The following is a 23,636-nucleotide window of genomic DNA, read 5'->3' as shown; positions in this document are numbered from 1 at the left end:
TTCTGCGCGTAATGGTGTTGACTGGAGTGCTGTTTCTACGAATGCTTGCATAAAAATGTCTGCTGTGGAAGACGAAAGAGGGGAACCCATAGCTACACTGTCTGTCTGCTCATAAAAATCCCCTTTCCACCTGAAATAGGTGGTCATCAAACAGCGGCACACTAGCTTGCAGATATCATGTGCCATGCGTTCCTCAAAGATTTTCATGGTGTCTGTCAGGGGTACATTCATGAACAAAGATTTCACGAGAAAACTGATGATCAGATCAGTATCTGAGACACCCTTTTCTTTCAAAAAAATCTATAAAATGGGTGGAGTCCTTGATGTATGAATCTGTGTGGCACACTGAACATCTAAGCTTCGGAGCCAATTCTTTCGCTAATTTGTAGGTTGATGAGTTAATACTACTCACTGTCAGCCATAAAGGACAGGCTTCTTTGTGGGTCTTTGGTACACCATATATTCTCAGTGGCTGTGGCACTTGTGGATGGAGTCTTTGGGTCATGTCAAAATTCATCCTAGTTTGCATCGATTTCATTACCTTGGCCATCGGATCTCCCTTTTGTTTATAGTGAACGGGTTCCTTCAAAAGATCCTCCATCCGCTTATCATGATCTACTGTGTCCAGCACTACGGTGGCATTGCTCTTGTCCACCTGTATTACCACTATCTGAGAGTTGATGGCAAGATGTTCCTCCTTACTGATGTTTTGCTTTGGAGGCTTTGCGTGAGCCAAGACTCGTACTGTTTCCTGTCGAATCTTCTCTGCTTCTGGTTGTGGTAGATGACAAACTGAGGCCTTCACTGATTCGATAATGTCTTCTTTTGGAACTAGTTTCGATGCGATTGCATAGTTCATCCCTTTAGCCAGCATGTGTGTGGCTGCAAGGTGTGGCTGGACAGCTTCACCCCTGTTCGTCGCTTGTCCAGAATCGGTCCTTCATTGTTGTTTTCCGTTGCAATTTGTCGAACTTCATAATCTGGCGACTGGTGGTACTTGCACTTGACCTTATGGCTTGTTGGGAGGTTAACCTGTCTACTTTCTCCCAATCATCCTCATCCAGTTTTCCACTCAGAAAGAGGTACAGTTCACCCAGTTTTATGTTGTTCATGTTGAGGCTACCACGAATGTCGCAGATCCATATTTTTTTACGAGCAGATGGACAGAGTAGCTATGGGTTCCCCTCTTCCGCCTGCCGCAGCAGACATTTTTATGCAAGCGTACAAAGAAGCAGCACTCCAGTCCACACCATTACGCCCTGACTGCTGGCTATGATGTGTTGATGACACCTTTGTTATCTGGCAACGTGGAGAGGAAGAGCTCCAGAACTTCCACCAACATCTCAACCAGTAGCACAGCTAAATTCACATTACCATGGAGATAGAAAATAACTGGTATTGCTCTTTCTCGACATGGAAGTTTACCGTAAGCCTGACTGGAAGCTTGGACACAGAGTTTATTGTAAGCCCACCAACACAGACAGGTACCCAAATGCATCCTCCCACCACCATCCTATGCAAAAGAAATTGGCCCTGCAAACTTTAACTAAGATAGCCAACAGGATCAGTGATGAACACAATCTGAAAGCTGAACTACAGAACCTCAGGTCCATTTTTGGAGCTAATGACTATGACATCAGGATGATACACAAAACCATGGCGCCGAAGGAGGAGGGCAACAGGGACATGCAGAACAAAGCACACAACACTGTTCTACTACTATATGTACAAGGGGTTACTGAACGTCTAGGCAAAATTCTCCACCGGCCAGGTATTAAGCTGACTTTTCGTTGCAACAACAAAATGAAAGACTTTCTGAGCTCAACGAAAGATACTATTGACAAATTTCATGCCGCTGGAGTTTATGAAATCGGGTGCGAATGTGGACTGGTGTATGTATGTGAGACTGGACGTCTAATAAGCAGAAGGTTAACTGAACACGAGAGATATATCTGCTTCAAACAATACAACAAATCAGCGGTGCCATAAAATCAGGAACGCTGCACGATAAAGATCGCATTTCAAGAGACCCGTGTACTTGCGTAACTTCCGTTTAGTTTAAAATGAACTCCTAATACCCTTTCTCCTCACCCTCATATCCAATGACAGCACTCCTCCATAGTATGTAAGTAACCAAACTAGTGCTCATTCAGCAGTTAGCAATACACCCTGAGGAAGACTCCTTGCAACAGTCGGAAAACATTGGAATTTTATAGTTGACAATGCGGCCTCAAACCCAGAAGAATTTAATTGACTTATGCTGCAACCATTTAATGATAACCCAGCACCAGAGAACAAAGGTAAGCCAACTCCTACGCCAAGTGCAACGCCCCATAGAAGAACAGACATTTGAACAAAAGGACAGCATGGCAGCGTGCTTCCCTTGTGGACACCATGTATGCTACTGCAGAGAAAGAATGTGCAGTTTCAATGACAACTACACCACAAGACATCAACCATTACAATAGTTCTATCCATGCCAGTTAACTGCAGACTATAATAGTTGACCTATAGGATGAAGTCCATTGCTGTATGCACCACTCCCTGAACGCATCAGCTGTTACCTGTAGTTGTACCAAGGTACTGGCTGCTCGGCTAGCCTCTGACTTCAGGAAAACTAAGTGAGTTCAACCCAAAAGAACGCGTCTTGCATGAATAACTATCAATCATAAAACACAGCTCTTTCGATTTGTTGTTTTCACAGAATGTAGCTATTGTGTTATTCAAATATGAGACTTCTTGCAGGCATCAGAAGTGCCAGGGCTCCGGATTGACAAAGTTATTCCAACAAGCATATGGAACAAAGATGGCATGGGGTACCTATTTGCTGCTGAAGATGATGTTACCTCGCCAACACTAAATAGTCGAGTTCAAGCCTCAATCAAGATGCTCAGTTAAACTGTGAAGCTTTTGTTGACTGCAATCAGCTACTCAGCCTCAGAAAAGAAATACACATGTGACCATAAGCACTGTAGGTGGTAAAGGAGAACTTTGATCACTAATCGTCATGAGCAGCTTCATGTCTAGTAAGGACAGCTTAGTTTCAGTGATGATGAATCGGACTCTGCATCACTACAGACAATGAAGGGCTATTATCAAACTGCCAACAGGATCTGACCTGAACAGGAAATAACATCGGTGAGTGACAGTCTTTTCAGATGCTTTCAAGACCTGAGAGGAGAAAAAGCAAACCAAGTGGTCCATGGTAAAAATACCATAGCAACACTGGGGGTCATTCACCAGTCAGCCAGTGCTCTCAAGGACTCTCGCTAGCTAAAAAATGGGTAATCCGAGAGGAAATGGAAAAGATGCTTCAAGTTGATGACACAGAATCTTCAGAGATTCCTTGGTCCTCTCTTGTGAGCCTTGTGAAGAAGAACGGCACATCGCATTTCTGTGTAGACTACGGACAACTGAACAACATTACAAAGAAAGATGTCTACCCACCGACAACACCCTTGCTGTTTGGAAGAAGCAAAGTATTTGTTAGTTATGGACATGAAGACAAGCTACTGGCAATCTAGATTGACAAAGCTGACTAGGAAGAGACTGCCCTCGTAACTCCTGAAGGCTTCTGTAAGTTTGTTTATATCATTTCAACTGTGTAATATTCCAGTCATCTTCAAACATATGACACAAACTCCTTCGACATCTTAAATGGATGGTGTGTCTTTGACATCTGGATGACATTGTCATTTTTTTTTTAAGAACATCCAACCCACTGGAAAACTGCATATGATGAGATTGCAGGCCTCCACCTGAATCTGGAAACTTGCCTCTAAACAGCCCAAAAAATAAAAATCTTCACATTTTTAGTGAATGGCGGTGGAGTCCGATGTGATGCAGAAAAAAATAAGAGCAGCAACAGACCTTCTGATTTTCAGCACAGTCACAAAGTGAGAAGTTTTCTCGGAATGTGCTCATACCACTGGTGATTCATAAAGGACTTCCGTATAAAGGCATTTTCTTTGCAGGAACTACTGCATGGAGATGTCAAACTTTCCTGGAATGAGGTCCTCCTTTGGTCCTAGCATTGTATGACAAAAATGCCAAGACAGAACTTCATTTTCATTTGTTGTCATTGGATGTATGCATTTCAACTGCAAATTTAGGAAAGTGCTGAAAAGGTGACAACCTAAGTTTCCAGAGATGTAATGCTCTACAACCGAGAGAGGGGACTTTGCAGTTATTTTGACTACCAAAATGTTCTGGCCGTGTTAATTTGGCAAACCATTCACCAGGGTGATTGACTGTGATTCTCTACACTTGCATACTAGCCTAAAAGAGCCATCAGGTTTACTGGAGAGACTGGCACTAAAGCTTCACGAGTACAATGTTACAGTGGTATACAAAAGTGGATGGAAACACTAGGACACTGAGTGCCTTTCAAGGAATCCTTTGGTGGAACAGAGGAGAGTGGATGAAATCTCCATCTTTGTTGCATTAAATGACATGGCTGTTGAAAAGAGGAAGATTCAGCACTACTAAAAATCACAGGAACATTCAAGGAGGAGGAACTGATCAAAGGAGGATTTCAATTAATAAACGGAACAATGTTAGGACGAACTATGATTTAATAGGGAAAAAAATGGTTGCTCATCTTCACAGCTTTCCTACAGCCCACTACCCAGAAGCCTTTCCACAATGCTCCTACATCAGGTCATCTAGGATTCTTGATGACTCTAGGCCGAATCAGATGCAGGAATCACAGGCCCGATTTTTACTGATACATTAGACACAATGTGGGCCACTGTAAGAAAAGCCTACAATTGAAGCACACACCGCAGTTACCTCTGAGGGACCTGATACCAATCCCACCTGCAGCAATGCCATTCCACCAAATTGGTACCAACCTCTTGTGGAGGTACCCGAAGTTGAAGAAATGGGAATCAAAGAATAAAAGTCTGCACTGACTATGTCGCCCGCTACGCAGCTGCCAAAGCTGTGGTGACTGCCAAAGCTGTGGTGACTGCCAAAGCTCTGTAAATTGCAAGGATCCTTGATCTGCAGTAATTTCACACTGCGATATCACCACAGGAAAACAACTGTTTACCACTGCAGACAGATGGTCTCTCAGAATGCTTTAATACAACTTTGGCAGACATGCTCTTGACATGTGTTTATTTTGAGCAGCAAGACTGGAATCGTGCCATTTGCCATTTGCAGACAACACTGCAAATCAAGACACTACCTGTTTCATACCATTCTTTCTGCTCCATTGTCGCGAGAATAAAATGATCATGGATACACTGTTTCTGTTTCAACTGGGCAATACTCAGCATGACTACGTGACACCAGGAGACGAAGAAGCAAGGCGGCTGGCTCACATACGGAACCTGTACCAACAAGAGAAAGAAAGAGTGCTGTAACACCAGTGAGATACAGCCCTGGAGAGTTGGTATTGATTTTTATACCTGTGCGGAAACTGAGATTATTAGAAGTGCTCCTTTGGGCCATATTGTATCCTTTGCAGCTTGTTGGACATCACATATGAAGTCAAAAATTAAGACCCTTCATCAACTAAACAAAAGCAATAGGACATCATTCATGTCCTCTGTATGAACATTCATGTCCTCTGTATGAAGCCTTACTACAGACCAGTGGTGCAGATCGACAATGGGAGGTTCAAGGAAACTGAAGACCTACTTAACTATTGCAAAGCTTTGAAAAGCTGGGCTACCTTCATCAACACTTACCATAGTGAAGAGGATATAACAACATGAGCAGACAGCAAGATCAGCCAGCACTGCCATACAGATGACCACTGACAACATCTAGATCCAGGATGCTGTAATCAGCTCCTACGAAGCAGTGGTTGCTGTTTGTCCAGGAGAATGCCACTTGCTGTGGTCCTGCAGTGTGACACAATGGTTAGCATTGCTTGCTTTTGTGGTGCGGTGCGGATCGCCAGTCCAAACTCAACCACCAGTATTCCAGGATTCCAGTTCTATTCTGGCTGTATGCTGGAGTTCATAATAAAATTTCTTTCAGTGGTAATTTTTGTATTTCACTGATGACCCTGCTTTTGGATTTGGAGTTACTGATACGGTATCATGGAAAAACTATAATTAATATCTTTCCTAATGCCTGCGAATTACCTGTATGACAAACTGGTAGTATTTCATTGAAGATATGACATACACTATTGTGCAAAACTTTTTTTTTAGGTACTTGACAGCTATAAATCATCTATTCAAAATAAAATTGAATACATAATTTTTCCAAATCATATCACTAATATTTCAAAGAACATTCCAAGAGCAAATAGTACAAACTACATCTCATTCTGGTACTGATGTATGGGCTGAAATCAATAACAATTAGTAGGCCAAATAAAAATTAACATATTCATAAATTAATATCATTTGAGGTTTGATAGCGATGTTAAGTTGTGTGACGGAAGTTGGTAACACTCATCTGATGCGTGACCTATGTCCACATAACAAGTGCGCGTGAATATGTGTGTGTGTGTGTGTGTGTGTGTGTGTGTGTGTGTGTGTGTGTGTGTGTGTGTGAGAGAGAGAGAGAGAGAGAGAGAGAGAGAGAGAGAGAGAGAGGACTGACCATGCAAATTACTTACCTATGTGAGTCAAAATCAAATTTGTTACATGCCGCACTGGTACTGGTGTCCAATGTACACCATCTGGTGCTCGCCTGGAACATTCAAACATCATGATTTGTCAAATAAAATATGCATTATTTTAAAGTAATTGCAAAGTAACTACATCTGTACAAAAACATTCATGGTGATAATAATAATAATAATAATAATAATAACAACAATAACACCATCTCAGTCGCAAGGAAGATGGAAGAACCACTTTATGGCTTACCTATATACAAGTTGCAGCTAACCCCTAGCAAGCAGTAAGTTGGTCAGTGTCTCTCCATCATAAATCCTCTAGTTCTAGGAAACTGGGTTCTGATCCCACCTGCACAGTTCAGAAAAGCTGATGTTGGTGGAAAGGATTCATATGGCACAGGCTGCGAAGCAGTCACTGAAATGAAGGATGTCGTGTTGGGCAGTGTGCTCAGCAACACATTGGCATCATCCTATGCCAACCTATTTATGAGCCCTCTAAAGGAATCCTTCCTAAACACCTAGAATCCTGAACCCCTCACCTGGTTCAGATTCACTGATGACATCTTTGCAATCTGAATTGAGGGTGAGGACACCCTATCAACATTCTCCAAAACCTCAACAGCTTCTCCCCTATTTGCTTCACCTAGTCCTATTCAACCCAGCAAGCCACCTTCCTAGATGTTGACCTCCACCTCAGATATGGTAAATCAGTGCTATGTTCATATCAAATCTACTAACCACCAGCAATACCTCTACTGTGACAGCTACCACCTGTTCCATACCAAGAAATCCCTACCACACAGCCTAGCTACCTGCGGTTGTTGAATCTGCAGTGAGGAGCAGTCACTCTCGAAATATACTGAGGGTCTCCTTCAAGCCATCACAAACCATAATTATCCTCCCAATCTTGTACAAAAACAAATGTACCAGCCTTATCTTTCCAGTATCCCACCACCTCCAAAAATCTCACTGTCTGGCCACAGAGGAGCATTCCTCTCATAACTCAGTACCACCAAGGACTGGAGTAATTGAATTACATTCTTTGCCAGGGTTTCGACTACCTCTTGCAGTGCTCTGAAATGAGAAATGACCTGCCCACTATCCTTCCCACCCTTCCCATAATGGTGTTCCGCCATCCACCGAACCTACACAATATACTTGTCCATCCCTACACAACCCCTTACCTCATGGCTCATATCCCTGTAACAGACCTAGATGAAAGACCTGTCCCATACATCCTCCCAGCACAACTTACTCCAGTATTGTCACAAACATCACCTATCCCATCAAAGGCAGGGCTACCTGTGAAACCAGTCATGTGATCTACAAGCTACACTGCAACCACTGTGCTGCATTCTATGTGGGCATGACAACCAACAAGCTGCCTGTTCTCATGAACGGCCACTGACAAACTGTGACCATGAAATAAGTGGAGCACTCTGTTGCTGATTACCTGCCCAATATGACCTCCTTCATTTCAATGTTTGCTTCACAGCCTGTTTCATACGCATCCTTCCCACCAAGACCAGCTTTTCTGGATTACGCAGTTGGGAACTCTCCCTGCAGTATATCCTACAGTCCCATAACCCTCCTGGCCTCAGGCTTTATTAGTCATTGTCCTCACCCAACCATCCAATGTTCTCTGTCTAACCTCACGACTGCACCTGGCTACCCTACCGTGTCTCCACCTTGTCCCTGCATGCTCCCCAGCAGCACTTCGCTGTCACCCACCCCCAACCCTACTATCCCTCCCCCTCCCTGGCCCAGCCTCCTCCTTACCCCACCCATTTGCCACTCCTATCACGCACTGCTGGTGCTGCGAGCTCCCAGTGTGGTTTCAGCTGCCAGAAACTGCACTTTTGTGTCAGAGTTGCACTTGTGTGTGTGTGAGTGTTTGTGTGTGTGTCACCTAATTTTGACGAAGGCTTTCCTGGCCAAAAGCTTATTTGTGACAGTCTTTTTGTTGTGCCTATCTACGAGTCAGCATCTCCGTTATATGGTGAGTAGCAACTACAAAAAATTAGATTTTTACAGATGTGAATATCAAGTATTTTGGTACCTACAGAACCTTCAAAAGTAAAACAGATAAACCAATACTCAAAGGTATCACACCTAAAATTCGCCATAAAGAAAAATATACTGAATTCAGTACTAAGTCTAAAATTGTTAAACAACAACCTTATGACAAATCACCGTGAAGTATGCAAACAAAACAAAATACTACCAAATTTTGATATACCTGTCAACAAAGACAGCAGAAGACAGAGAAACTGAAGAACACTAGGGAAAACAGTATCAAGAATATCAAATAATCATACCTTTAGTAAGATCAAGAAAAGAAACAGGGAAACAGTTGTTAAATATCCAGCACATGAATGGACAAACTAAAATGGACAAAGACTTGTTGAATTCTGCAGAATGTTTAACTGAAAATCCATGTCATTTCAAGAAGAATTCATCATGACTAAAGATTAGGCAAGTACCTAATTTAGTCGTTGGTTAGTTTCCTACCAATCATGTAGAAATATCCTATCTGAACTACAGAAAAATAATTTTTTTTTAGGGTGAAGAGGGGTACAAATATAGGTTCTATGCGCAACAATGAAGTTCAGATGCTGGCCCCACAGAAACAACTTGTCTCCATATTTGACTCTTGGAAAATACAGATGTAATTCACAAAAGAACAATACACGAAAAAGGTAGAAAATTGGCAAAAACTATGAAGAAAATTAACAGACACAGCATGAAAACTAGTCTCACTGCAGAAACGGAGGAAGTACTCTGGGACAAATGAGGGATGCAAAGTAGTAGTTAAACCACAATAGGTATTTAACCAATGGAGTAACAGAAATATAGTAATTAACCAAAAACTATTTTTGGAAATCTAGAAAAAGACAGTCAAATTAGTAAGACAGGCTAGGGGGAATATGAAAAACACATGAAGCTTTAGGGAAGATTTTGAAAAATTGAAATTGCCACAACCCTCAAGATCAAACTTCTAGCAAAATTGTATAACTGATGTTACTTGCCAGAAAAAACTGAAAGAAAGTCTCCAAATCTTTTAACAAATAAAAGAATAACACACACACACACACACACACACACACACACACACACACACATGCACGCTACTCAACTGTCCAAACACCACACATATATGTGTGTCTCAGAAACATAATAAAATGAACTCAGTTCCTTGCCACCATAAAAAGTTGAAATTGCCAAACAAACCATGAGACTTATTAACAAAGTGCAATGTCTGACTAATTTAAGCATTTCTGCTGTAAATCCATCCACACCAACCTTGGTTAAGAAAAACAGTGCATTGTTTAATTCTATTTGGAAAACAGAACACACACCATAATGAGAGAATAACATTAATTCACACAGAAAGAGAGCCTGAGCTGATGTAAATGACTATAGAGGATAATGACTTTTTAAAACCACATAAACATTATTATGATATCATCATCTTGACAGAACACAACAATTTTGGCCCAACAGAACTTTGTGAATAGCAAGCAGGATTTGAATCAAACATATCTTGTTAGAGAAACTTCAGAACTTCCAAAAAAAATCTTAAGGCATTAAGTGATCTGCGGCAAAAGAAATCTACTGTGTACATTTGTTGATTTTCAAAGGTTTTGATGCAGCTGATCATAAATAGAATTTCAAATTCTGAATGAACAAGGTTTATTCCACAAAACCATTGTCATCATAAAACACACAAAATATTCGTTGGAGATATGTCAGAGCAAACCTAGTCTAAGACAAGCAGATTAACACTTTAAGTGTTTCAGACTGGGTTGGGATACATGGTGGTTTGTTATACTTCGCCTCATGCACCAAACACTTCAACAAGTTGTCACCTGAATACTCCTTTTATACAATAAATGTTGTTTACTGAATATTTGGTTGCTGTTAAGCATTATTAATCAGGGTCCAGCTAGTCTGTGTCCTGAACCTGTGTACCTTCTTCCTCCAACTTGACTCATACTTCACCTCCTTACACGCTGCATATAAAGCTGCTGAAAATTAGCTTCTCATTCTCATTCACTCCATCATGTAATAAGAAGTGAGTTTCAGTTCACCTTCTCACATTATCTTCAGAATTACACCTCAGTACATGATTACGCTACCAACTCGTATACTGCCTCTCTGTACTATGTACTAACAGATCTGACTTTGAACTTGATTATTAACAATTACAATAAATTCATTATCTTTGAAACTTTGCATTTTTAGATTTCATGGAGCTCTTTCCTCCACACCACCTGCTCCATGGAACTCCATCTCCACCTCAGCAGGTAGGGTAGTCTGACTGCTACCCACTTCTGTACAGTCACCAGATTGTTAGCTCTAGTATCAGCACCTATGATTTAAAACACCACCAAACAGTGGTGCGATCACCACATATCGACTAGGGGAGAGCGGGGCAAGATGGAGTAGAGGGCAAGACGGGGTTTTTGCAAGTGCTGCCACGGCAGATGTCGCAACCTAGCAGCGAATAGTTGAACTAGTAGGCTGCTGCGATGTGAGTGCCTGACAGTGCTGGCAGCCATTTTGAACGAACCATTTCTATTCTATACATCAAAATGTGTTTTTGTCTGTGCTGATGTAATTTTTCCATCGTTTTCAGACGTGAAAAGGTAAGAGAAGTAATTGTTTCTCGCACTCTTAAGTATTATCACTGGAAACAGCTTTTTTAGAAATAAATTAATGCATGCAATAACTAATTGAATATATCCTTTGTGCTATAATATTAACCTAACCTAACCTAACCTAACAATGATTCCTGGGGGGCAAGACAGGGTACATAGTGGAAGGGCAAGATGGGGTGCCCCACATGACATAGCATATAATGCAAGAAATCTAATTATATTTTCTATTTCCAGAAAATGGTTTGGACATATAAAAGGAAAACAGAGATGGGTTCATGGAGTAAAGAAGCTATGAAAAATGCTGTCACTGAAGTAGTTGTTATCGAACAGCAATGGCATTTCAGGTGCCTCAAACAACGCTTGAACGTAAGGTAAAAAAATTCAAATCAGAATCTAATGAAGTTGAAAAAAGTGAATCTTTTGTTGTAAAGGATCAAATGGGACTGTACAAAAGTGTATTTAGCCCTGAAGAAGAACAAGAATTAGTTATTTATATAAAGAATATGAAAAGCTGTTTGTTTGGTTTGACTGGTAATGATGTAAAGCGGCTGGCATGCCAGTTAGCTGTGAGAAATAACAAGCGGCATAATTTTAACCAGGCCAAAGAATCACCGGAAAGGATTGGCTTAGGCGATTTTTGCTAACAAACCCAGGTTTATCATGTACGAAACCTGAGGAAACTTCTGCAGCTAGAGAGATGGCTTTTAACCCATGCTGTTACTGTTGGATGGACATTCAACCCATATGCAGAGCCTGACCATAATTGATAGAGCAAGGGATAATGGCGTGGTCATCCACTGTTTTCCACCCCACTGTACCCACGGGCTTCAGCCTCTAGATGTTTCATTCATGAAGCCTCTCAGCATGTACTATGATCAAGAGCTAACCAACTGGCTAAGATCAAATCCTGGTAAAGTTGTTACCATGTTTCAGATTGCAGAGATTTTGGGCAAAACTTTTCTCACAGCTGCAACCATATTAACTGCCATAAATGGTAAAAAAAAAAAAAAGTTTGCCCTTTTGAACTAAACATCTTTCCAGTTTCAGTGTTTGAAGCTTCTATTACAAGAGACACTCTTTTAGCTTCAAGTGAGGCTGCTAACATTACTGTCAATAATGACCAAGGAGAGGCTTCAGTTGGCTCACATAAGCAGGTTATGCCAGAGACAAGCGATGGTCCTGTCAACCAAGCCAGTCCTAAAGAGCAAGATGCGCTTGCTGTAGACCTAAGCTCTGGGTGCTCATTTTGGAATGATGATAACCCCAACTACCACACTACAAACAAGCAGACTTCTGAGAACACCACCAATCAATTAAGGTCATTTGCTGTTTCACCTGAACAAATTGTCCCGATCCCTCATATCGAAAAGAAAAACATCCGAAAAACAGGCCACAAAAAAGGAAAAATTGTTGTTGTTTCACACTTTCAATTACGATTAAACTGCATGTTTGAGAAAGCAATAACTGAGCGGTGCAAGCAATAATCTAGCCTTAAAATTGACCATTCAGTCACATTTGGCAGAGGCAGAGGGAAATTAGAGACAAGCTACCTTCCTTTTGCAGTCTCTATCACTGACATTGCAACACCCCAGAAACAAACTGTAAAGAAATAATTTGTAAATTTCACTTGAAAAGACAGAACATATTACCTGAATCAAAGTACCGAAACACATAGAAATAAAATATGGAAAATAAAGAGTGTCTAATAATGTTAACACCTTGGTGGAATAATTCAAGCAGATTTATTTGAAAACGAGAGCTAATGAAGCCTGATTAGAAATTAAATGGAGACAGCATACTACCTCACTCAAAATATCTACATGTACTGTGTCTCCAAATGTATGGAACTGAAACTTTAAATCTGTCGCTAAACCAAAATGCATGTATGCGTCACAAACACTAATTTGGAACAGGAAAGCAGATATCAAAATTACTGTCAAAGTAAATGGACGAGTGTGAGTAGGACACATGCTCTGAGGTTTCCATACGAACTTAATTATGTACACAGATGATGATGATGATGATGATGATGATTGATGATGATGATGATAATAATGATAATAATAATAATAATAATAATAATAATAATAATAATTTCATACAGTTCAATGGCGTATTGCAATTATTTCTATTGGATGCCACTTTGGTGACTTGTGTGTCTCTAACCTACCCCCATTATCCTGCCGGGGGAAGGAGACCTACAGTTTAACATGGAAACTAGACCATATGTCATTTCTATGGATTCCTCACATTGTTGAGAGTTTAAGGTCATGTTACAACAAAGACTGAAAAATTTGTGGTCTGACTGAGATTCGACCTCCCGGTTTCCAGGCACATGCTTAACCACTAAACCACCATGTATGTACACATAGTTCATCTATAGGTTTTGATGGGTGATTTAGCAAGTATCAAACTATGTAAGATATATGGTCACATCTTTTGACAACATTGACTTCGAAGATCACATTTTTTGCACTGCCGAAAGACCACAGACCTCAATATTTGATGTTCACTTGAACTTTATATATTTCTACCCTTTCCCGAGAGAAAGGTGTCTTAAGAGTCATACAAGCAACAAAGTAATCCTATAAGGGTTCAGTTTTGACCAACTGAGGTATGGAATCCTAAAAAGACTGAAAATAAGAAATATCCTCAGACCAAAATAAATAAGTTAGTGGTTCCGGCAAAGAAACAATGAAGAAACCAAACATTACATCCATAAATACAGTGAATGAAACCAGACAGACTTTCAAAACAAACAATTTGTTTATGAAACCAGAGGCAATGCAAAAATACACGAAATGGATTGTGAATTACAGTGGCACTATGGTCACAGCGTCTGGACAGATTGCTTCAGTTTGTTGACTGTATAGTGCAAGCTCAAAACTTTTTCAAGTAAACCTACACAAGAGATACACTTCGCTTTTGATCAGCTTTGAATATGTTTTAGTGCAGAGTAAAATAAGGGAGAGTTTTTTGAGTGTGCCCATATGACCATTCAGGGGGTGGAGTGCCACCTTGAAAAAAATTGAGTTAAATATTTCTGAATGAATACCGTTGAAATGATAACACATACAAAAAAACAATCCACATAAAAGTTCTATCTTATTAACATACGTTACAACAGTGCATCCAGCTTTCTCTGACTTTGTTTTACAGAAACAATTCTGCACTTCCTTATTATTATACAGACCTACACTAATGTTACAATAATGATGTACAGACAGTTTCAAATACAAAATAATTAAATCTGAAAATGTTGCAACTAGGGGAAAAACACGGCATTGGGAAATACTTACAACACAAGCCAACAGCGAAGGACTTTAGTTTCTCCCGGCATATACAGTGGTCAAGTAACTTACAAGAATGCAGCTGGGTGATACTGGCAACAAGTGCTGACACACACACACACACACACACACACACACACACACACACACACACACACACACAGTACCACAACTGCAAACCAGAGATGAAGGAAGTCAGAATCACCAATAGTGAAATTAATAATCAATGGGTGAGGTAGCATAATCTCAGAGAGAAAAGAAAGAAAAATTATGATAATAATAATAATAATAATAATTTTACATTATACAAATAACATTCTGCAATGGCAGATTTGTTTGGCTGTTGGAAGTCTGTGCACCACTTATGCTCAGTACATTCATTCTCCACAGTTCTGATACTTTGACTAAGCTATAACATTCCATAACTGCAACGCGCCTCATGCAAACCAAGATCAATCTTTACGAAATCTGAAAGGATCATGATCTTAGATGGTCATCAAAAACATACTTCACATCATATGTCTGCAAAATACAGCCATCTTGTTTGAAATACTCCCTGCGTAAGGCAAATAGACTGTAGACACTGGTGCCATCTTGATATTACCATCACTCACCCAATGCACAGTTGAATGACAATGCAACACTTGTCTCTCTGTCTTTGACTTTGAGATGGCTAACACAGTTGATAAACTCTCAGGGCTTGAGGTGACATGGGCCCTGTGAACCAATACACGAAGTAGTCCTTCACACTGAGCCAGAGGGAGACAACTATCAGCCTGCACAAGAAGACAGCCATCCTTTTCCGCCTCCGTAGTGGACTAAATCCAAGCTTTCTAAAAAGTCATCCAAATTTTCACTGCCATGAGGCCAAACAACAGAAATACTGCTACACGTGTGAAAAAAACAAGCAGGTTTCATAGCTGTTGACTCCAATGCACATTCCTGAAATCTTCCGTGAACAAATTGGCAATAAGAGCTGACAATAGACTTCCTATCACAACTCCAACTGCCTGCTCATAGTAGTAGTCATTGAATGAAAAGTAAGTGGAAGTCAACATATGTTGCAATAACTTTGTTAATTGAGCACCAACCCTAAACTCAATCATCTGTGACGAATCCGACAGAGGAACACAAGTGAAGAGAGAGACCATATTGGAACATACTACAATACCAGAGTCATTCAAATGCATTCCCTCTAATCGGCGTAAGAACTACTCCGAGTTCTTAATGTGGTGTTCACACCAACCTACTATAGGGCACAATAGAGTTGCAAGGTGTTTTGCTACACGATATATCAGAGCACCACTGTTACTCACAATCGGATGAAGAGAAACCCCTTCACTGTCAACCTAGGTAGAATACCACAATAAGAATAAACACTCTTGATTGTCTCCTGCAACAAGGAACTTTTCTTCAGGAAGCTTTTAGTCTGTCTCTCAGCACTTTTTGTGGGGTCAACACTGATCATGAGTTATCATGAATCAGACAGTAAACACGGCATCTTTTGAACGTAATTCTCCTTATCCAAAACAACGGTAGCACTGCCCTTGTATGCAGGTAAAATAACATATCCATATCAACTCTGAGTGAATGTGAAGCAGCACTGTCTGCTGCTGTGTTATTACTTTTGGGGGGACATGCCCCAGCCAACACATACATCAAGCCTCCCTCCTAGTCTCTTCTGCAACACAAGGAGGTAGTTTAAAAATAACCTGTTCAACAGAACTAACAAAATCAACCTCTAGCAAACACTTGATAATTGGTGCAAAATTTAACTCTTTCCCTAGCAAGGATGAAGTTGCATCGTCAGAAGCTTTCTTCACTAGATTTATCACAGAACGTCGAGAAGTAGTATTAGATTCCGAGCCACAAAAATATTCAAACTTCACCAAATGTTGGGCAGTTACAGAATGAAATTCCGAGATAGACTGTGACCACAAAGCACTGTCTATCCAGTCCCAAGAAAAAGCCAAAATTTCTGACAAAATCATTAAATGAAGCCAAAACAATTCCTCAGAAATAAAATCCAACTGCCAACAAGTGTAATGGATCCTCTCATGAACAACAGTTAAACCAGCACATTGCTTGATACAACTGGTGGCAGGAGAATAACCATGATGTAGAACTTTGGCAGACGTTGAAAAGTATTTTGATCATGACACCTTAGCAAAAATGAGAATGCACATTGCAACCTTACTCTACTGCTACACACTGTACTAAATTTATTCCAGCAATGATACCTTTCCTCCCTGTTGCTGTAAACAATGTGAGACCCGAATTTCTCCCAGCATATGCAAGGTTCAAATAAGTTATGGGAATGCAGCCAGTTGACACAATGTACAACTGCTGGGAGAAACTTAGGCCTCACATTGTTTACCTCTATGGGGAAGAAAGGCATTATTGCTTGCGGAGTGTTGATAAAGCTCATAGTCGAACAGTAAGATTGCAACATCCATTGTTTTCGGTGAGGTATCACGATTAAGATATTGTTCCAACTTTTGCCAAATTTGATTATGGAAGATGTCGAGGGTATGCCTTGAAGTCTGTACCTTTGAAATGTGCATGTCTGATGCCCCCTCCCCCTCCAGATATGCAGACAATACTTTCGTTGTTTGGCCTCATGGCAGTGAGAATTTCACTGGCTTTTTAGGACACCTGAATCCATTTCAGCTGAATAATGGTTTCATGATGGAAGATGGCTGTCTCATTCTTCCTTGATGTGTTGGTCAGAAAGAAGGTGTGTGGTACGTTGAGACCTGTCATTTATAGGAAGCCTATTCACACTGACTTGTATCTGCAGGCTAATAGTTGTGACCATCTGTCTCAACACGAAAGGGTACTTTGTATCTTGGCTCACAGGGCCCATGTTGTCTCGTGCCCTAAGAGTTTGTCAGATGAGTTATTGCATCTCAAGGTCACCTTCCATCAGAATGGTTACAGTGGAAGACAGATCAGACATGCATTATACTATCGACCAACTGTGCACCAGATGAGTGATGATGATGATAATACTGAGGTGGCACCACAGTCTACAGCCATTTTTCCTTCCACAGGGAGCATTTCAAACAGGATTGGGCATTCATGAAGGTTTCTCGGGTCTCCAGCTGGATGGCAGCGTTGATATCTCGCATGGGATTGGGCATATGTGACATGAAGTGTGTTTTTCGACCAACATCTAAGATCAGGGTCCTTTTAGTTTCTGTGAAGGATGATCTTGGTTTGCACAGGGTGGGTGTCTACCGTATTACTTCTAGTTGTGGCATGTCGTGTATTGGTCAGACTTCACAACTGTGGAAGACCATTGTATTGATCAAAAGAAGCACACACTTACAACGGCCGAGCAGATCTGCATTACAGAATAGTGCATTGGCACCGGTCATCCTATGGAATATAACAACACAGAGATTCTGGCAACCACTTCTTGTTATTTGGTCAGTGTTATTAATGAATCTGTTGAAATTGAACTAACAAGTAATCTTATAGAGATGGTCGTTTATGTTTAAATTCTATGTGGAACCCTGATATCTCTCTCTCTCTCTCTCTCTCTCTCTCTCTCTCTCTCTCTCTCTCTCTCTCTCTCTCTCTCTCTGTATCCTTTGGATAGGTTTACTTGTCAGTATTTTTTGTCACGTTGGTAGCCCTCCTTATGCTAATTTAGGGTTCATTTCATTTTTGTTTGTCTGTGATGCTTTGGCTATATTTAAATTTACAGTGAAACTCTCCTTGCTTTCATAGATATTTCTAACGTAACAATGGTGGGTCTTTACAACCTCTCACAAATTGCTCGGCACATATCCATTCAAAGTGTATTGTACGATGCTCTTGAATTTTGTCCATTGATGCTCAACATAGTCAGTGCCAGAGATCAAACATTCATGTTGACCAGACATCTGTCTCTGGTACTTTTGCTTAACAGAAAGAGCATCTTATCTTTCTTTGTATTCCTATTTACAGCTGTATTCAATGACGTTGTAACTGCCTAATGATTTCTGATTCCATGTTCCATGGTAACAGAGTCATGTAAGTCAGATCTATTCATCATCAGCAGGTCTAGCATGCTATCTCCACATATCGGTTCTCTGATTAACAGCTCAAAGTAATTTTTGGTTTAAGTACTTAGAACAATTTCACACACTTCCCTGCCCTAACCCACCCCCTATCCTAACACTTTAATCTCCCAGTCTATAGATGCTAAGTTAGTCTCCAATTGTAAATGTAACATGACCAGGAAATTTGCACAAAATATTCCCCAAATTTCCCCTTGGATGTTCCACCATTACTAAGCCACAACTGAGGCAGGATGTTTATCGAAGCACCTGTTGACCATGTTTGATCCATGTGTTACACTTATCTTCATCAAAATTATTTTGCCTTCTCCACCTGCACTGATCTCACTAGATATAAATTGTTATAGCAAGAACAAACACTATTTATGGAACAAAGCACTTTATGGAGCCAATGGAACCAACGAAGGTACAATGAAGTACAGGTTGTGCAAAGCACTGAATACACTGAACGGACAACACTAATACAGGTTACAGAATAGGCCAGGCACTACCAGAGTATGCCAAGCACTCATTTGCAATTGCTTAAATAGTACTGCCTCTTGGATGGCTCACCAGAGCATGTCAGGTGGCCGACAAAAGTGGCCTCCATAAGTGGGCTTGTGAACTGTATCTATGAAACTGCACGCGTCATGAGTGAGGGTACAACACTCCTCCTTTACAGGAGGTGTGAAAACCACATACATACATACATAAGAACACTAGGCACAGAAAAATACCGGTACAGAAAAAAACGCACGGTATAGAAAAAAATCACTGGTACCATGGGGGAAGCACTGATCTCGCCAAGATTACTAATCAAGGGGAACACCAAGGACGGTGCTGGTATCCATTCCATCACTCGACGACAGTGGCTGCTGTAGCATGTGGCAGACAGGCACCTGCAAGTAGAGGTGGAAGTGATGAGGGTGCAGTTTGGCGTGCCGTTGTCCTCTCTTGAAAGGCTGGAAGGCAGGACCAGGGCCGACGACTCCGCAGCGACATCCTCGTCCATGTCAGAGGTCAGTGACAGAGGTCATCTGACATATTAAAACACTGAGGAGGGAGGCCTGAGAAACAAAATGTAGGGCCCTGTAGATGGCTAGTAGCTCTACTGTGAACACACTACATGATTCCGGCAATAGATGGTGTTCTAAGCCAGAAGGAGACGTGAAAGCATATCCCGCCTTATCTACTGGCTTAGACCCATCAGTGTAGAAGATGGTGGCACCCTGGAACTCTGAAAGGATGGAATGTACAAGACGCTGGAAAACCACAGCCATGACAGAGACCTTAGGATCCTGGAATAGGTCGGACCTAATCCGTGGCCTAGGCACCATCCGAGGGGAGCTGCAGGAGGAAATACATTGGACGTATTCCAGTGAGTGTAGATAGAGAACCCAACAGACGAAAGTGAGACACATTCCAGCCAGCAGTCCTACCCTTGGGCAGTTATCAGTAGGGAGACATTCCTCATTTGCAAAGAGGACAGGGTACATGGGATGGTCAGGGAAACAGCGAACGGCGATCGTGTAATAAACCATGAGTTGGCTCTGTTGTATTTGCAGAGGGAGGAATCCGCACTTTTGCAAGGAGACTATCAATGGGACTAGTGTGAAAGGCACCAACAGGCAGATGTACCCCACAACGGTGAACTGGGTCAAGTATTTTCAGAGGGGAATGAGCTGCTAAGCTGTAAACCTGACAACCGTAATCTAGTCCGGACAAGACCAGAGCACAGTAAAGAAGAGAGTAGCTAGGTGCGCACCCCAAGATGTGTAGGCCAGGAGGCAGAGAGCATTAAGCTTCCACATGTACGTAGTCTTCAGGTGGCAACTGTTAGGCAGCCAAATCAGCTTTTTATCAAAAATAAGGCCCACAAAATGGGACTGAGCTACAACATCACAGAGCTGGTCACCTCAATGAAGTCCCAGATAAGGATGTACTGTGGGTCCACAACTAAAATGCCTAACCCTCATTTTGGAGGGAGAAAACTGGAAGCCATGGGAGATGACGCACGCAGAGGCCCATCAGATAGTGTCTTGGAGCTGGAGCTCAGCTGATGCTACTGAGTAGGGGCTGCACCAGATGCATAAATCATCAACACAAAACACTGTGGTAACCACAGGCCCAAGTGAGATTACAAGACCACAGATAGCTATGCGGAAGAGTGTGACACTTAACACAGAACCCTGTATGATATTCTCCTGAATCTGAGTGGTGCTGAATGGAGTGCCAACTCGAACCTGGAAGAGCCAGTGGGATAAAAACTTGCAGATAAAAATAAGAAGAGGCCACAAAAGCCCCAGTCGTGGAGAGTAACTGAAACGTGAAGGTGCCAAGCTGTGCCGCATGCCTTACATACATCGAAGAAGTTTGCAACAAGGTGCCGGTAGTTATTAAAAGCCTGTCGGATATCTATTTCCAATCCGAGTAAATGATTGGTTGGTGATCATCCTTCCCACAAGCCACAATGACACTGGGACAAAGACCCCAGGAGTCGAGCATCGAACATAACCTGAAGCTAACCAGCCTCTCAAGCAGTTCACAAATAACATTTCTCAGATTAAATGGGCGGTAGCTGTCTAGAGATGCTGGGTTCTCCCTGGGCTTACGGACAGGGATAACTAGACTGTTTCACCATTATGATGGGAAAGCACTCATAAGCCAAATGCAGTTGAACACCCTGAGAAGATGTTGCCTCTGGGTAATGAGCAAGTATTGGATCATCTGGCTGTGGATGGAATCGGGGCCTGGGGCCATGTCATCTAAAGAGGTAAAAGCCTGCAAGAATTCCCATTCAGAGAAGGGTTCATTATAGGATTCAGCTTAGTGGGGGTTGAAACGGGGAGGGGGGGGGGGGTCTGTTCAACTCGGCATTTCTGCTGCAGAAATACAGCAGGATAGGAATAGGATGCCGATGTCACCACAAAGTGTGTCACCAGGTGTTCTGCAAGGATGAATGGATCAGTGCACAGAGCTCCTTGGAGGATAACTGTCGCTGGCAGTCCAGAATGTTACCGAGCTTGCACCAAACCTGCGAGGAAGAGACATACAACCTTAGGGAGGAAACGTAGTGTTCCCAGCATTCCTTTTTTACTCTGCTTAATAAAGCAACAAGGCTCAGCACAGAGAAGCTTAAAAGTGAGGAGTTTGGTCTGTGAAGGGTATCATTTAAATTGCTGCAGCACCCCTCGACAGTCCTGGACGGCAACTGCTATGTCATTGGCCCACCACGGTACCCCTCTATGATAAAGGTGACCTGTGGATTTGGGAACAGCAGTGCCACCAGTATGAAAAATAGTGGCAGGGATGCACTGCTTGACCGCATCAAAGCAATTCGAGAGAGAGTTGTGTAAGAGCATAGCAGACATATACAAAAGCCAACTGGCTCGGTGGACTGCCCAACATCTGGGCCTGTCTGCCTGGCGGCAGGAGGAGAACGACAATATCGCTGGAAAGTGATCACTGTCACAAAGATCATCACGGGGTGGCCAATGTAGGGAAGGGAAGAGATCATGAGATTGATAGCAGTAAAGGTGCCATGACTGGCACTAAAGTGGGTAGGGGAACTGTCATTATGGAGACACAAATCCAAGTCAATTAGAACACCCCTTCCTTTCGAAGTGGCACTCCCCCACAGGGGGTGGTGTGCATTGTCCCCAAGGTGTGCACTGTCCCCGAGGAAGAGAAATGAGGGCGGGAGTTGCTGCATTAAGGTAAACAGTTCAACATAACAAAGTGGCCTACCTGGAGGAAGTTAGACATTGCACATGTTGATTGTGGGAGCCGTTTGCACTGTAACAGCTATTGCTTCTGGCTTGGTATGAAGGGGGATCCAGTGGCTAATGACGTCGCAGTGAACCAAAGTGCAGGCCCCTCCAGATGCTATCCTGGGGCCAGCACAGTGCTGACATAATGTCCAATAACCATGAAACTTTGGAGAGTGGTCTTCACGGAAATGCATTTCTTCAAGAGAAAGACAGAACGTGAAATAATAGGAAACAAGACATTGTATTTTTGGTAGGTGCTGATAGTATCTATTGCAGTTACACTGGATTATCACGCAGTGAGAGTCCAGGTTAGATACAAAGAAGCTGAGAGAAGGTCATGTCACTTGGTCAGTGATCTTCACCAACAAGGATGGGGTGACATCCCTGAATAAGATGTCAGACTCAGGTTGTGAGTGGGGAGATGGCACCTCCAGAGGAAGCGAGAGGCCTTGTCCTGGGACTCCTCCTCCTCCTCCTCCTCCTCCTCCTCCTCCTCCTCCTCATCCTCATCCTCATCCTCATCTTTTGGAGGTGGAAGATGGCAGGGGACAGAGGGAGTAAAGGGTTCTGCAATATCTGGAACCGTAAGAGTGGGCAAGCTTGGGGCACACAGGTGGTGCATCTCATGGCCGAGCTGTGGAAGCACGCCTGCGAGATGCTGGGGAGAGGGGTCCCTATCACTGGCAAGTGCCAAAGAAGGGGCATTTCTACAGCTGGGAGGGGCGGGGGGGCGGGGGCGGGGGGGGGGGGGGGGGAGCCCTTGGAAACTGCAGGGGAGGAGGGGGGGGGGGGGGGACTGGGGTCAGAGCTAGGTGAAGGAAGAGGTAGGAGAGGGAAAGGCTGTAACAGAGGCAAAAGTTGAAGAAAGTGACATTGGATGGAGTGTGTCAGATTTTTAGCAAGACCAGCATAAGACAGGCAATCCAGGGACTTGTATTCTGGGGTCTTCTTTTCTCTCTTGTAAGCTGGACAATCTGGCTAGTGAGGAGAGCGGCAGTCATGACAACTGCCACACACACATGGCACACATGGCAGAACACAAGGGCTTCCCTCACGGAGTGTGTGACCACCGTCGCCACCCAGAGAGTCTGCTGTACAATTTGATCACAAGATGGTGCCCACTGAAAACTGCAGTGCAAAGTGCTCATAAAATAGTGCATCATGTAAAAAATGTTGGAAACTGGTTATAAAAGGAACTCTTTGTGTAAAAGCGCAACATGTGGTTGCACGAAGGGTGTGTGAAAATGCGCCTAAAATTTATTGGTGACAATGTTCACTGGTCATGC

The 23,636-nt window shown here is 42.3% G+C and overlaps 1 protein-coding gene across 2 annotated transcripts in view; it reads right to left on the bottom strand.

Annotated features, from left to right (window-relative positions):
- The window catches only part of LOC126481594 (PC-esterase domain-containing protein 1A-like), a 260,962-nt gene that overhangs the window by 23,366 nt on the left and 213,960 nt on the right, over positions 1-23,636 (bottom strand). For both annotated transcript variants that reach the window (XM_050105457.1, XM_050105456.1), the window contains exon 8: positions 6,581-6,654. In XM_050105457.1, coding sequence (XP_049961414.1) covers positions 6,581-6,654 — 74 coding nt within the window. The remainder of the gene's footprint in view (positions 1-6,580; positions 6,655-23,636) is intronic.

This window comes from Schistocerca serialis, chromosome 5 (assembly GCF_023864345.2).
Source record: "Schistocerca serialis cubense isolate TAMUIC-IGC-003099 chromosome 5, iqSchSeri2.2, whole genome shotgun sequence".
NCBI classification, from domain to species: domain Eukaryota; kingdom Metazoa; phylum Arthropoda; class Insecta; order Orthoptera; family Acrididae; genus Schistocerca; species Schistocerca serialis.
This window is presented reverse-complemented; position numbering and strand designations above follow the sequence as displayed.